At 38.9% G+C, this 15,618-nt stretch overlaps 1 protein-coding gene across 3 annotated transcripts in view; it reads right to left on the bottom strand.

Annotated features, from left to right (window-relative positions):
• LOC135166331 (ubiquitin carboxyl-terminal hydrolase 48-like) overlaps positions 1–15,618 on the bottom strand; it is a 39,935-nt gene that overhangs the window by 2,387 nt on the left and 21,930 nt on the right. For 2 of the 3 annotated variants that reach the window (XM_064128441.1, XM_064128440.1), the window contains one exon: positions 8,840–8,924. In XM_064128441.1, the coding sequence (XP_063984511.1) occupies positions 8,840–8,924 (85 nt within the window). Of the gene's footprint in view, positions 1–5,310; positions 5,563–8,839; positions 8,925–15,618 lie in introns of those variants that run through there. The other variant, XM_064128442.1, reaches the window with a different exon arrangement.

Below are 15,618 nucleotides of genomic sequence, written 5' to 3'. Positions count from 1 at the left end.
CGTAGAAAATCATCATATTTTTTGGCGCGAAATTCAAATTTACCATGATTTATTCCGCATTGTCGAGGGTTTTATACCATTCATATGTATTGCACCCCAGAAAGAGTCACCTGGGTACCCAGATTATTCTCACGAATCCCTCCCCTCCCCCCACGTCGCCATTCCACGCACAAATCCTCGGAAAACACAAGCATAAACAGCCCAGCTTATGAGAAAATTTTCGTATCAAAGTGGAAAACGGGTAGTGAATTGAGGAGTGGAACAGTGTCGGTGAGGAGGAACACCAGCCGAGTAGGCGTTACCTACGGCACTCGGGATTGGTGGTGAGGGCTCTCGAGCAACGCCCACTGTACAGGCGCGCAATCGCCTTCGTAACAAATGGAGAAAAAGAGGTTTAAAAAAATATATATAGAGGAAAAGGTTGGAAAAAAAGTAAAGGAAACTCCTGGCGCTGCTCCGACGAAGGAAAACAAAGGAGATGGCGGGAGTGGCGGTGCGATATCGAGAGGGAGGGAGTAGAGGGCACTATCGCCATGACAGACGCCATCGCGATTGAAAAAAAAATTTTCATCATTTCGTCTTTTTAAATGGTGCGGCAAAGCAATACCAAAAAATATGAGATCCTTTGATGGATAGGGGGAACTCGTAAAAAGGATTTATTTTGTGGCGGGAAAATTCGAATTAACACGGGGGACTAATTGCGGAGCTTTTTGCTGGCATTTCTGAGGTTGAGATTGAAGAGTATAGGTCTTGATGGAGTTGAGATTTTATGTCGTTTCACTAGGATTTTTTATCTAGGTGTTCGAGGAGAGGGGGAGGAGAGTGGCATTTCGCGGGTTATTAAAGAGAGGATGATTTTTTTTTCCGGGGATTTTTTTCGGATATTAATTGGCGGAGCACTGGGGTTTGGGGGAGATTCTGGACTGAGGGTGAATTAAGCAGAGTCATATTCGCAATTAGTGTCTAGTTCGCGGGAATTTCCGAAGTTGGAACGTTTGTATTGGGGATTTATGCAAGGTAATAGCGTTATGGTCTCACGCCTGGTGCTGGATATTTTGGACTATCATTAATAATTCTGGGTTGACTCGGGATTTTTCGGGCTTTTTGGAATTTGAGGGAGTTTTTGGGTTAAGTAACGCTCCCTCCTGTGTGTATATCGAACCGATCGACTCCCGATTTACTCCATAAATAAATTTGAATTTATACTTTTCAAAAAACAATTAAGAGTGGAAAATCGTTTAATAATTTTTACAACCGGAAATCGCAAACCCTCTGGGCGTTCCTAGTAGACCTCTCCAATCTTAAAGGGTCCACGTGTAAACGTCCAAAGGGACAAGCAATTATCCCATTTAAATTAACCCGGGTAATTGGACTGGACTCTATTCACACTCGTAAACTCCTCCGACTTTTTATTTATTTTATTGCTCTTTTTGCTCCTCTTTATTCATACTCCTGACCACAGCGGCATCCAGTAGTTCGCGAGGATGAATTTTTGAAGGTAAAAAGGAGGGAAAAAAAATCTGACGAGGGGATAAAAAAAGTTGTGGGCGGATCCTTAGGATTCGGCTACCGTTTGCCGCCACTTTTTTTTATTCGCCCTCTTCGTTTCATTTCACCAGCGAAACCTGACAAACATTTTCTTGGGGGTTAATACTTGTCGGAGGTTGATCCTCTTGAGCTCTCGACCTTTATCATTTTCACGCTATTTTCTTATGATTTTACATTCATGTTTTGATCCCAGGGATTACACTCGTAATTATATTTCGGGGTAGAAGGAATAATTGGGTTTTTCAGACTCACAGTGAATTTATTTTTTCACATCGTAATGAAAGTAAACGGACTTGGGTATTTTTTAATGAATGACAAAAATGATTTCCAATTTTATTTTGAATTGAGCATTAGGTGGAGAAACTTGGGCATTTAATTATTTCATTTTCAACAGCAACAACTTGTAATGAAAAAAATTGCTGATCATTATGAAATATTTCAAATATTCCTGCCCCCCCGAAAATTTTTCAGCGCGGCACGAGCCACACGATTCCGCCAAAGGGACGACTTCCAAGAACTGAATAGAAGATTCATCCCAACTCGACTAAAAAAATTCCACAGAAAATATACTAATGATTGACATAAAAAATATCCGTCAATTTTTTTTCAGTAAATTGAGGACGAGTGAATTCGCTAAATTAAATGTCAATTAAAACGGTGTTTATGGGTTTTGAGATCATGCGACAGTTGTCAATAATTTCCAATTTATCAATTGAACGGGAGTTTCGACGCAATTAACCAATTGAGGATGATTTTTATTAGGTGACTATTTCCCACAATGTATTGTGGGTTATAGAGATGAATTGGTGAGAAAAATTATACGTTGGGGGGATACATAGAGGATAAAAGAATGGAGTCGACTAATTTGTGATTCAGTGCAATAATTGGCGAATTTACGATGGCTGATTACATGGAGAATTCATTAATTAAGATAATTATCATTCTTCTGTTTCTATGTTCCGAGAAAAATGTTAAATTATAAAAATTGAAGTGAAGGGAAAGGGCTGAAGAAAAATGTCGTGCTTCATTGGCATCAGAATATTTTTCGTGTAAAAAAATGCATTAAAAAATTCTGAATTTATCCCACTCCAAAATTCATCAATTTCATTCATTTCCGACTAGACGAATCACAAATGGAAATGGACGTGACTGTCCCATTTGTTTTTACTTCTCATCGGGGATGAAAAAAAAAATAAAAGAAATTAGAAAGATCCAGAGCAAAAAGAAGGGCGAAGGAAGCCATCGGTGTGGCCAGTCTGGGAGGACGATTCATATATACACACACTCGTCTTCGTTTCAAATTAGTTCCTGTGCCGGAGCTCACGAAAGAAAGCGAGAGGACCAACAAAAGAACAAGGGAAGAATGGGGATTTAAAAAAAGTAAGGGACAATGCTCGCGCGAGCGCAACGGAGGCTACCGGCGTTTACAAAAGAATCCGCCCTCTTTTTTTTGGGAGAATATTTTTTCCCGCTCGTCTTAATCGCTAATTTTATCATTCGAATTTTCGGAAATTAAAATTTCTCTCCAGAGCGCCGCGACGAATAAAGCCCTCAGTTCCATTGTCCTACCGAAATCACACGGAATAAGACGGTCCTCATAAGAGGAATAATAGGAAACGTTGACCAAAAATAGAGGCGGTTCTCCGGCACCGAAATCACCCCCAAATTCAGGTCCCGGCGGGAAATTCACTTTTTTCCGCAAATGAAAAACAGTAAAAAAAAAAGGAATCTCTCGGCATCGCCTTTACCTCGGAGGTTTTACCATGGGTTTCGCCTTCTTAAGTCAGTATCGCAAAATCCAAGATGGCCGATTGCGGTAGAAGGGCCCCTACGGTAAATAAGCGACTGTCATCTGACGCCCGCAAAAACCAGATACACCGAAGTAGAAGAGAGAGATGGATATAAACACAAGGAGGAGTATCGAGACTGGTATTCCCTCTACTTCTCTCCCACCTCCACCCCCTCTACCCCCTTAGTGTTTCCTTCCTCCTTGGCAATTCGAATTTTCCTATAATTTCTTCCTTTTCTAATTCTCTCCTTCGTCCCTTAAACGCTAACATTATATATCTGTACTTCGTAAAATTCTACTCACCCTTTCCCCCTCGTCATCTCTACCGCCCTTCCCACCCCTTGTCCCACTCACTCTCAAGCCAATACCAATTTATCTGTTTCTCTCTCTTCTCCTCTTTGTTGAGTCTAAAGATTAATTACAAAAAATTCCCCCACACGACACGAATTGAAAGCGTCGTTCCACGAACAGTTTCTACTCTTCGATTTTGTATATGTACACATATCCTTGGAGATTTTATTTATCGGCTCTAGTTAGGGATTGAGATTGTTTTTGTTGGTTAAAAAATATGGCGCCTTCAGAGACAGAGAGAAGAGTATTTTTAATTGGATTCGGAGTTGAATATTTTTCAATCCAATTTTTCAAATATTTTTCAACATGCAAAAAATATGTGGGGCATGACATATGTCTATATTATACAACGTGTACTACATATGCGGAGAATATTATCATATTACAACAATAATGAAGAAAAATAATTTTTCTCGTGTTAATTGTAACTAATTAAAAACGTCCAGCAATCAAATTTCACAATGATACCTCGTATTTCCCTATCCAAGTGTAGAATCACGACGATCTACCCCTCTCTGTGTAATTATTAACACAATCGTACAAGGTCTCAACAAAGATCTCCAAGTTAATGAGCTTTACTCTTGCTAATTACACGTCTGTCCAACTACGCCCTGCAGCTACTATATTAATTGAATTCGCCATTTTTTGAATTATTTTCCCACCGTAAACTACACCTTGTCAAGGTGTTTGCAAAAATGTCTGGATATCACTGGAATGCCCGAAGGTATTATGACATCTCAATATGGAAATAAATATAAATAATCAATAATTTATTGGCAAAGTCAAAACCCATAGTACTCCACTCCTCAAAAAATGGTTCCCTCTCCTCTCGGAATGGCCCGCATAATTGGAATCAATCGTAAATAGATAAATGCAATGTAATGGTTCGAATTTGCAATTAGAATTTCGTCACCGGAAGATAATGGAGCAATCCCGCACCCCCGTAGTAGCCATATGCCACTGAAAATTTCTCGAATTAATGAATTAATCGGATTAAACCGTCCTCGAACGCCGGAAATATCTCGTGTTGTTTTTACTTCTCGCCCTTGATTTTGATAAATTCGAAGGTTAATGACAAGCTGTTTAACAAGCGCATCGAGGTAACTAGTGGGCTATCATTCAGGATTAGAGGCCCGAATGCGGGTTCACGACAAATTATGGGTGAAAAGTGGTGTCATTCATCCGTGAGGATTACACGACTCCTAAAAAATAGGAAGAAAATAAGAAAATTGGAGGTACAGTCGGCTCTTTGTCCGAAAAACCTGGCGGACAAAAGAGAGATAAAAAAGGCAAAAAAGTATTTTTCCGGGAAATTTGTGAGGTAAAGCTATTCAGAAATTTGCTGAAAATAGTAAGGCTATTTTCCTCCAGTATTTACACCACGATTGGCAGATTTAATTACGTCTAGTTTTAATAAAGTCCCCCAAGAGGCAACCATCGAGGGGGCACATGGGCGGCATGACGAAGACAGAGATTATTGAAGGATTAAATGAGTTAAGAATGACTCAACGATTTTCAATACAATGTACAAGACCACACCTAGAGGAATCTAACGGAGTTGAGGAATAAGACGGCACACTTCACCCAAATGTTCTTACACTATCGGCTGAACGAAAACTCAATTGACGACAGGAATTTTTCAACAAACATTTTTTATTAAAGTTCTTCATTTGTTTGCTTTTCCCAATCTGCAGTACTTTTCAATTAATTTTTTTTAATTTTCAGTTTTTGTAATAAAGATTTTACGAACTAGTGATAAAAAAATATTTTACTCTTTTTGTTTTTTTTTTTAACGGGAGTAAGGAGGTTTGTTTTTTATGCGACTATTGGGGACTAATCGTCTGGGGGGAATCAGCTGGGCACCAGTTCCGTTCCTGAAATAAAAGATAAATTATATATTTTAGTACTTAATTGGATGGAATTATCGACACCTTCCATCAGACGGGTAAATGAATAATCCAGTGAGTTATAACGGCCTTTCCATCGAATTAGAGGTTCACTAAGAAATTACGACCAAGTAACTTTTCTAAATTGTTTCTCTCTGTGGATCCGAATGCATCTGTAATCACTACGATTCAGCTGCAAAAATCATCGCTGCACCATTACTGATCCTGCTACAACGAAATTTATGGTTCGCGGAAAGAATTCTTCTTCAATATTTCGTAGTATGATTGTCTGGTAGTGAATGGAATTCCGTTTGATATTTTTAAAGGCACTTAAAAGTACATCAGGACGACAGGAAGTGAAATGAGGCGTCGGATTTGGATGAGAAAAAAAAACGAGACACCTTTCCACCCTTTGGAGATAATTTTCAAACGCGGCCGGTGCCTGAGATGATACTGTGACAATTTTCAGGTCATTTGGCTCTCGGGGGCTCGACTTAACTACTTTGGATTCTCGTTTCCGCTTCGAATTATCATCTTTTCCATTCTCTCAGAAAAATCGCTCTCTTTTATCATTTTTTAAAAATGAAGAAAAAATACAGCTCAATTTTCCATTGTTAAAACAGAAGGTTACATTAATTATCTCATTTATGGAGGGCAACATTGACAGTGGAAAACTGTCTACAGAAAGGGTTTACTCGTATTGTCTTTCTAAATTTAATGTTCAGGAAGATCCTCTCTGTTGTTTTTCATTACTATTTTTTTCAATTCAATTGATTCAATTTGAAAAATTTGTGCAATAAACAGGTACATCTGATCATTTAAATATGTTGAGGTTCTACCGTGGCTCCGAAGGTGGAAATTAGCATTATGAATTCATTATTTTTTATTCCAACCTCTAATTTCATACCCAAACACGAAATGGATGTGCAGTCGAAATTGGGTTGTAAAAATGAATTCCCTCTGGCACCTTCAGCATTTCTTTTGTCTCGAAGAAATGTTACCTTTACTAACTTGATTGTTTGAGGAACTTTCTGACTATCCACCTGCGAGTGAGACCCAAGAGGGAATTTCAAGGATTTTTACCGATGAATAAGCAAACGAGAGAGAAAAGGTTCATTGCTGAAGATTTAAAAATTATCTAATCATAATAAAATGAGAATAACTTTATTTAACAAATGTGAAGAGACTTTTTACCCGAAATTCCCACCTCCATATTCTGAGTCCTATACCATCTTTATCCAACGGGAAAATTTACGAAGTTATGAAGGAAAACAGAGAATTGGAGTGCAAAGCGATTTTTCACATATGAATATTCTTGTAGTTCACATAATTATGAACAAAATTGTTAAAATAATTTTTGTAGGGAATTTCCCACTCTCTTCTTGTGGCACTTGACATTTTTTCTATAGATGCATTATCCACAAAGTTATGCTTGAAAATTTGGACTAGAAATGGAGAAATTTTACGATTTCGTGGGAATTTTCAAGCGTTAGAAAAAAAATAAAATCGAAGATGAGCAAAATTATTCAGTCTTCGGAATGTCTACAATTCCGACTAAAACACATTAAATCCCAAACTCTTTACCAAAAATGGCAAATAGCAGATATTGGATGGTTTAATACTGTCTTCATGCAAATTAGTTGGAACAACCAAAGGGTTTCGCCCGATTTTTGGGCGTGTGAAGGGGGATTCGCACTGCGGAGAAAACGACATAATGGTCGCAAACGCCAGCTATTCCAAAAAATTATTCTCTGAAACTTCGCTGAGACTTATACTTATTATTCCATTACTCAAAACGTAACAAAAGCATAAACACATTTTTTTCAACATCCAGAAGAACCGTAAAACTTGGAATCTTACAACACATTTTCTTCTCACTTCTGTTCATCATCAATTTGTTAATAACAATAAACACTCAACAATTGCGGAGAGAATTAATTAAATGAAAAGATCATCATTACTCACTGGATTATGTATTTACACGTCTGATTAAACATGTCGATGGTGTGATGAATTGAAGAGGAATTATACTGGTGAAATACCTGATTATTATGACACTTCCGGGGCGCCACTTCGGCCGATCTCCCACTATTTTCATTTTTTCCACTTCTCTATTCTCAGAAATATTTCTGTTCTCCTTTCGACAATTTGTTTCCCACACTTGATACGATCGCACGCCCCTAAACCACCCGATCCTCCGAAGGATTCGGGTGGATCAGTCACCGAGAATGGAACAAACTTTTCCAAGATGCTCATAAGTGATAAAACACGGGGAAAAAAATAAAATTATCCGAATGGTCTCAGGGTGGCGAAAACTTTGGATAGAACTTGAGTCTCGACAGCGGTGGTACTGTCACACCCTTCCGAGTGAGTATATCCCCGCGTTATTAATGGTTTTCACCAACTGAGTTCATTAAAACATCCCGACTCCACGTGGGAAGATTAGGCATTTCAAGAGAACTTCTCATACGATCTATTAAAGAACCAGCTTCAATAAATCGAATCCACATCTTTGTGGATATCGATCGGTGGCAATTAATCACAGATAAGTATATTGGCAGGTTAAATTCGCCACTTGCTTAAAAATTTATCCGTTCAGCGAACCGTAAGGCAAATGAGACGATAAAAGGATCATTGACGTTTCGGTATCGAATGAAAATAAATCATGAAAAAATACGTTAAAATTTTCACAGGGAGAAAAATCGTCAAATGTTTGTGAAGCTCATTATCCGCTATTCCAGCGACGTAATTACATATTTATGTACTATTTTCATTTAGTCATTGATACCAATACTGGTACTAGAATATTTTTGGAGAAAATTTCTCCCCGTGTATATCTTGAAACTACCCTGTGTCACGTGAAAATTTCGCAATATCACCCAGAACGTTCCCCACCGATCCAACCCCTTTATTCAATTTTCTCGGGCAGTGGCAACCCCCGTGCCACCCCCCATTCATCCCAAAATCGTAGCATATTTGTCAGATTTTTGTTCTCCGGCAAAACATGAAAGGAAAATAGATGAAGAGACGGTTGAGGATGGTTTTCTTCCTAAGTGGATTGGCTTCTTCCTCTAGTTTTTATACCCCTCTTTCTCAGTTAAACGCATCGAGAGAAGTGCCAGAATGACGTACCCCAAAGTATCATCCCTTATTGGCCCATTCTTTATTACCATTTCTAACCCCTTTCGCTCGATTTTACTTTATGAGGAAAATATCACTCACCGAGGGAAAGTAAGAAAGTTACTCACGTGTGGAAATCACTTACCCTTGAAACCCTTCTCCGGCGATGCTGCTTCACGACTTGTCGAGTCTGATTCCAAATCCACTTCATTGTCCGGTGGTGTGTCAACCTGAAACAATGAAAAGTACAGATTGAGTCGAAGGCCAATAATTCAATAATCTGTCAAAGGTAATTTTGCAACTAGACGAAGGAGGCCCTGACCGACGAGTTCATTTGCCCTATTTTTAGTTCATCACTAGGAAAGAAACAAGAAAAATATGTTTACGGAATAATTATTTAGGTAATTCGTTACATATGAAGTACCAATGATGTTTATTTTTTATCCGTCGGCGGGGCATTTGGTACGAATGCCCCGAGAATCATAAGGGAGTCAACTTATAACGAAAGGAAACAACACGTGTGAACGGCTGCCGACGGACAGCGAAATAGTGAGGTCATGTCTTCCCACGCTGGTGTTTTCTCGTCATGAGTGACACACATATGTAATTCAAATACATGTCCCCCCATGTGAATTCAGTTTTAATGTCATTTTCTCAGTAAACTAACTCTTCAGTTACAAAGTAGTAGTTTATGTAATTAATAAAGACCAACGAATGATAACACAAAATTTAATTTATTCCAAAAAATAGCAAAATATCGTTGAACGCTTAAGAATCGGATAAAGTGTTTTAGTGAAGTATGTGAATGAGGATGGAAAGGATAAATCATCAATTACATTGACGTTGTGTAATTACAAGGTCATTGACACCTGAAAACGTCCATTCGCTACTGAATTTCTTGGCTACAAGCGTTCACCAGCGATTCCCCGCGCCTCGTCTTCATTAATGATCCCTGACCCGGCGTTTTGAAGAAAAAAAGTAAACGAAAAAAAGAGGCCAAGAGTGTAAAAAAGAAGAGTAAAAAGTTGTAAAAAAAAATCAAGGGGTTCCGGAGGGCCATAAAAACCACCGCCATAACTTCAGAAGAACCGTGATGTGTAGAGAACGTGAAAGTAAAATAAGTAAAAAAGGGTGCGTGGATGATTCTTTGTGTACTTGGAAAGATAAAGAGCTTAAATTGAGATGAGAACAAAATTGCATCATACTAGAGATTTTTCAAAGCCTTGTATCTCGAGAATGAATCGATGGATTTTTCAATTTTCCGGGTGGCCAAGAAAAAATTAAGTTGAACAGTGATCCTGTCATTTTTCACAACTAAAATATTCCCTAGAAATTATTTCAATATTTTTCCTGCAGCCATCGATTATAGGAGAATTGATTTGAATTGCAAAGGTTCGACAGACCCATGTATCTTCCTCTCAATTATAATTATTCAAACAAAATGGTCTTCGTTCATTGCACGTAGGTGTTGTGACGCGCTCTTGGAAATGAAGTGCCTTGAAAACTCCTTTTCCCATCGCTCTAAATATAGAAGTGTCATGAAATAACGACACGTGTGTCAGAAAACTTCACATGTGGTTTTTAATAGCTCTCGTCTCCCCTGTACAATTGAATTTTTCAAAATCCCCCATTTCGTCGATAACTCAGACCTTTTTCTAATCTCTAATGCGCGACTCAATGACTATTAATCAAGTAAATATTGCGAGAGCGTTTTAATAATTAAATTAAATTTTATAAACTGAAATACAAGAGGTTTATTAACCCTGCGGTGTCAGCGTATTAAGATGCGGTTTTGGGGGAGACTCTAACCCTCGGATGAGACAAATACCTCTGGAAACATCTTGAGAATAATTTAAGACGCTAGAGCGTTCAACCCTTCGGAACACTTTAAATTAATGAAACGTGTCAGAATGGAGAATTTAATTGTGATTTTTCCAAATTTCAACATTATTATTTGCTGAAAAATATTGCTCTGCCAAAAAGCTATTTTTTTATTTTATCCCGGAAGTAAGACATTGTGTCATTGATAATTTTCATCCTTCAGGCACTAAAATCATAATAAATGACTAGATTTTAAAAACTTTCGCTTCATCTTTGATTTAAAAAATTCAAAAGAATTGAATTATCACGCTCGGGCACTAACAATTGTTCGAAAAATATTGGAAAATCACTGGTGCAGTCTTTTGCGTGTACCGCAAGTAAATTCCCATAAAAATAAATGAAAACAATTTTTAGATTTTTTTTCTTCAAGAGAAGTACTCAACACAAGGCACTGAGAATTAAGACATTCTCTGACTAATAATTTTCAGCCCCGAGACTTTAAAAATATTGTCCATTCGTGTATGTGAAAAATATCTGTAAATGTTCCAGGGATTCCCATAAAAAATGTAAAAAAAAAATGCTGGTGTAGGAAAAGAAAAATCTAGATCTGTTGCAATTGTCTGGAGACTTTTTCGATTTTCGGGGGAATTTTTTTAATTGTTATTTCAAGGTTTGAGTGGACAATTGGTGTTCAGTGATGGTGCAGTGGCCGCGAGGTACCAACTTACGGGCCCTCTGGAGTCTACAATTATGAGCCATACCACGTCGGGAGTGGATGCTCATAACGAACTCACTATATTGCCAATGGGGGCCCCTACTTGAGGCATTTCAGAGCGTTTGAGGGGTGGCCAAGGGAGGGGGGCCTACTAGGCGTCTTTTATATTTCAAGTTTTAAAAACGAGGGAATTCACCTCTTTCTTTCTCCCATCATCTATCCCCACTTTGATGGTACATTCTGAAGAGGTCCGATGCACTAATGCCACTTTGCTTAACGCGTTCTTCAGGTGAGAGAAACTCGTTTACTCAGAATTTTATATCTTTTTTCGTGTTTCATGGTTTTTTACCTCACGGAGGTGGATCAGCTCTTTTAGGCTAGGTCACGTGTCACATGGGAATCATTTGCTTCGGTGAAAAAATTTGAATAAAATTTGGATTCCGAGGGTCCAAGTGATTTTGGCAAACGTATAAAAAAATTCTTCAATACTTAACTAATGGATGAAGACCATAACATTAATTTCCGTAAAATAATCCCACCCCTTTGTTGAAAAATAAAAAAATTGTGACACAGAACAGGTGACATTTTCCTTGAACACAATGCAGGCATTCAGTTAATTCACTCAGCATGTAGAGAAATACGTCAGAAAAGGAAGCGGGCAATATAGGTAGGAGGTAGGGAGGAGGGTAAAACAATGGGTATTTCGTTGTGGGCATGACTTTAACCGTTCCTTAAATATTTGCGGATGTTAGGAGTGAGAGAAGATGGGAAAATGAAGGAATGAATAGAAGACATCCCAAGATGTACTCCAAATGGCTTTGGTGAGGAAAGGGGGTAGAGGGGAGGGATGAGATCCTCAACAGTAATAACTCTGGGGAGTGAATTAGCGCCATAAGTTACGCGAAGAAGACGGCAGTCCAAACGGCGACAATATTAATCTACTTTGAATTAATAGTGGGTACTATTCATCCTTGAAAAACTGAATTCCCCGGATAGTTAAAAAAAAATCTCTTTTGCGAATTGAAAAATTTGTTATTCCCATTCAATAAAAAATTAACTTGGAAAGGATAGTTATTAGATCCGATCTACACCGGTTATCACTGGCATCTTCTTAATTTTTCAAAAATTTCTCAAACAAAAATAAAGCACACCGCAGTAAAATAACATGAAAAATTGTAAAAAATTGCAAATTACGTAGCAACAAAACGCGGATATATTCCCCGACATTCGGAGGGGATGAGACTTGGGATCTTTTCACAGGAGCGATATAGGTCTTAGTGTGTCGCTTAGCACCCTATCTGCTCGGGGATCTTGTCCCACACCCGGGAAGACAGGAGGTGGGGGTGGTACTGCGTTTGTCGTGAGCATTACTCACTCTCTAGACGCCTACTTGCTGAGGATCTCTCCTCTCTTCTCCCTATTCAAGCTCAGGGTGAGGCAAAGTCGTCCCCGAGGCAGCCCACTGACTACATTAGGGGGACAAATCTTCGTTCTGGACCCCACCGGTGGGGAAGGGGGATCACGGGAGAAAGAGAGTGGGTAAATTTCTGTCCCCAGGCACTATCCAACGGATGGACAGACTCTCTTCGTTTTATATCTGCCACTGATTTCGACGCGATTGATTATACTTTATTTGTTTGCGCATTTTATGCCATGACTGCGTTAAATGTGGGTATTATTGGGTGGACAGGTATTAACAGTAAAAAAAATGTAACAAATCAGCGAATAAAGTGTACATATCACTACAATTTGTCTGTTTGCTTTTAGAATAGGAGGGAGAGGTGAATATTTGAAGTCTCTTCATCGATTCGGTCACGAATAATTCAATGAAAGGCGACTTATATCCCCGGTTAGTCATAATCACTTCACTTAGGGAACAGTAACTGACCGTTGAGCACAACTAAGCTTCTGTTTGTTGATGCTAGACGTGGACCGTCAGATTAGCCCTTCTCCCCTTTCATTCTGTTTCATCTTCGCAGATGACGCGAGGCATGTGGCAAAATAATTACCGAGCCACATTGCTCTAAACTTTTTAACGATTTTTTTTTGGAAAACAAAAAAATGTCTGCCAAATTATGAGGGTCAAAAGTGAAGAGCAGAGAGAAAGAGTGAATAAAAGTTCCGGAATTTGGCTCTGCACTTCGCAATTAAACGAACGACACGTCCGATTGATCCGTCAGTTATTGACGATTAAATACTTTTGTACCTAATCAATCAGTCTCTTTGTTTGGTAATAACAAGTGTCACCCATTCACCTAACGCTTTTCTCCTCGTTCACTCTCGCGTCTCGTGCCAACACGACTTCTTACGCTTTAAACGCACGAGCGCGCGTGTTACACCAGGAAAGTCATTATGCAATGGTAATTTGTCATTGCAAACACCTGTAACTACACTTTTACCGACTCATTTGTGAGTGAATAAGGTGTCGCAATGTTGCATGACCTTGGATGGTCAAGCAATCGAGTTGAAAAATTATTGCATTATCTGGTTATTTTCAGTGATAATTTCTTGTGACAATTTTAGGGAATATGTTTGTCTTAATTCTTCTGAGTATGAGAGAAAAAAGTCAAGATTTCGTGCAATAGAAACGAAAAAAAATTAATATCTCATTGCAATCGATGAACGATGATTCTCCCCCTGTTATTTTTATCCCAAATAAACCCCCCAAGCCCCTCACATCTTCCGAAATCAGAGGTTGAAATATGAAATGAGTGAGAAATCGATTTAACCACTGAGAATTCCCCCATGAATTTTTCCGACACACAGTACCGGGTCAATTCCCAGCTGTGTCCTATATGAGATTCGTCCCCAGCATACAAGATTCTCGTTTTCTCCCATCCCTCCCCGCCCCACCAAACGTTTTCGATTCTTCCGACCGTTTTTTTCTATCCAACTTTTTTTTATCCCGACTTTTGGCACTAGCCAGTGGTTGTTCTTGTCCGGCCTCTCTAAGTTAATATTAATGGGAATATTTATGGCCCTGCGCCGAGGGTCAATGCTGGTCAGACCACTGTTTGCCTGATAAAAAGATTCCAAAAATCAGAAAATACGATGATTTATCGTCCACGTGAGGTGTGAAAGTACAGAAAATTCATTTATTCTGTAAATAAATATGAGAACTTGATCATCTGGTAAATTTTGATTTTATTTTGTGATGATATGAAGTTGATGAAAAAAAGGAAATTTCAAATATTTTGAAAACATGAATTTCCCACTGTAATTCCAAAGAAATTCCACTCAAATGCCCGGAAGTATCGCTAGAAACCTGGAATATTTACCATCAATGGCACCAGAATTTTTTGCCGCCAGAGAATTACACCAAGTTTTATATCAAACGAGACATTCTCATCACGTTGATTGACAATGGAAATGATTCACAAGGTTTACTTCATCTCTTTTATAACTTTATAAAATCCCCCACCCGAACAAAGTTGCAATTAAATTACCAAGAAAAAGCTGAAAAATTTTCACAACGTCTTCATTACTCCGGAATGCAAGCCCTCTAAATGTATCCGAACCTCAACCTTCACCACTGCATTATGCACCGAGACTCGAAGAAGATGGAGAAGAGTCCATGCCTAGGCCAAGTGATTTGATTTTAATGCCGACTACAAACCCCAAGAGTAACAGAAGGGGGAGGCGGTGGGGTGGTGAATGTGGAGATGTAATTATTGCCATTACCTGCACGAGAAGGCGCGTTTACTGTCTCTCGGGAACAAGAGTAAAAGAAAATTAGGGATGGAGTCAAGGAGTGAAGAGGTTTAAAGGAGATAAAATGAAGGGGTGGCGGGAGAGAAAGAGAGAGAGGGTGGGGAGAGGGGAGAGCAAGTAAGATAGATCTTGGCCGGTTTTCGAGCGTAACTCCGTGTAAACAGGATCCTCGTTTACCACGCCAACTTTGCTACGGATGCAACAGAGTATGAGAGAAGAATGAAAGGGGAGGGCGGGAGGGGAGGAGAGGAAGATTTTTTTTTTCCATTTCATAAGTTGTCTTCGTCCTCGCCAAAAATCGGAGAGGCCGATATTGAGATGATGAAGGCGATGCTGCAGTTTTGTGCAAAAAAAATTGCTGGGTTTTGACAATTAAAAAAATTAATTGCCATCTATCCGAAGCATTGACTTTAATTCTTTTTCAAAAATTGGGATTCCCCTGTTCCATTCGATTTCAAGCTCCCCAGCAGTCGGGAGAAGAGGCCACGAATGATTGGGAAGACAACAGGAGTCAAGAGAAGAACGTAAGAAACAAACAAAAGCAAAAATGAGAGGAAAAAGAGGTTAAAAAAATGGTAAAAAGGGGAAATGAAAAGACGAAGAGAATTGGATGATGAGAGGAAGACAGAAGAAGAAGCGCGTCCAACGTGGACATTCGTCACACGACATCAAAAGCG

Source organism: Diachasmimorpha longicaudata, chromosome 10 (genome assembly GCF_034640455.1).
Source record: "Diachasmimorpha longicaudata isolate KC_UGA_2023 chromosome 10, iyDiaLong2, whole genome shotgun sequence".
NCBI lineage: Eukaryota > Metazoa > Arthropoda > Insecta > Hymenoptera > Braconidae > Diachasmimorpha > Diachasmimorpha longicaudata.
This window is presented reverse-complemented; position numbering and strand designations above follow the sequence as displayed.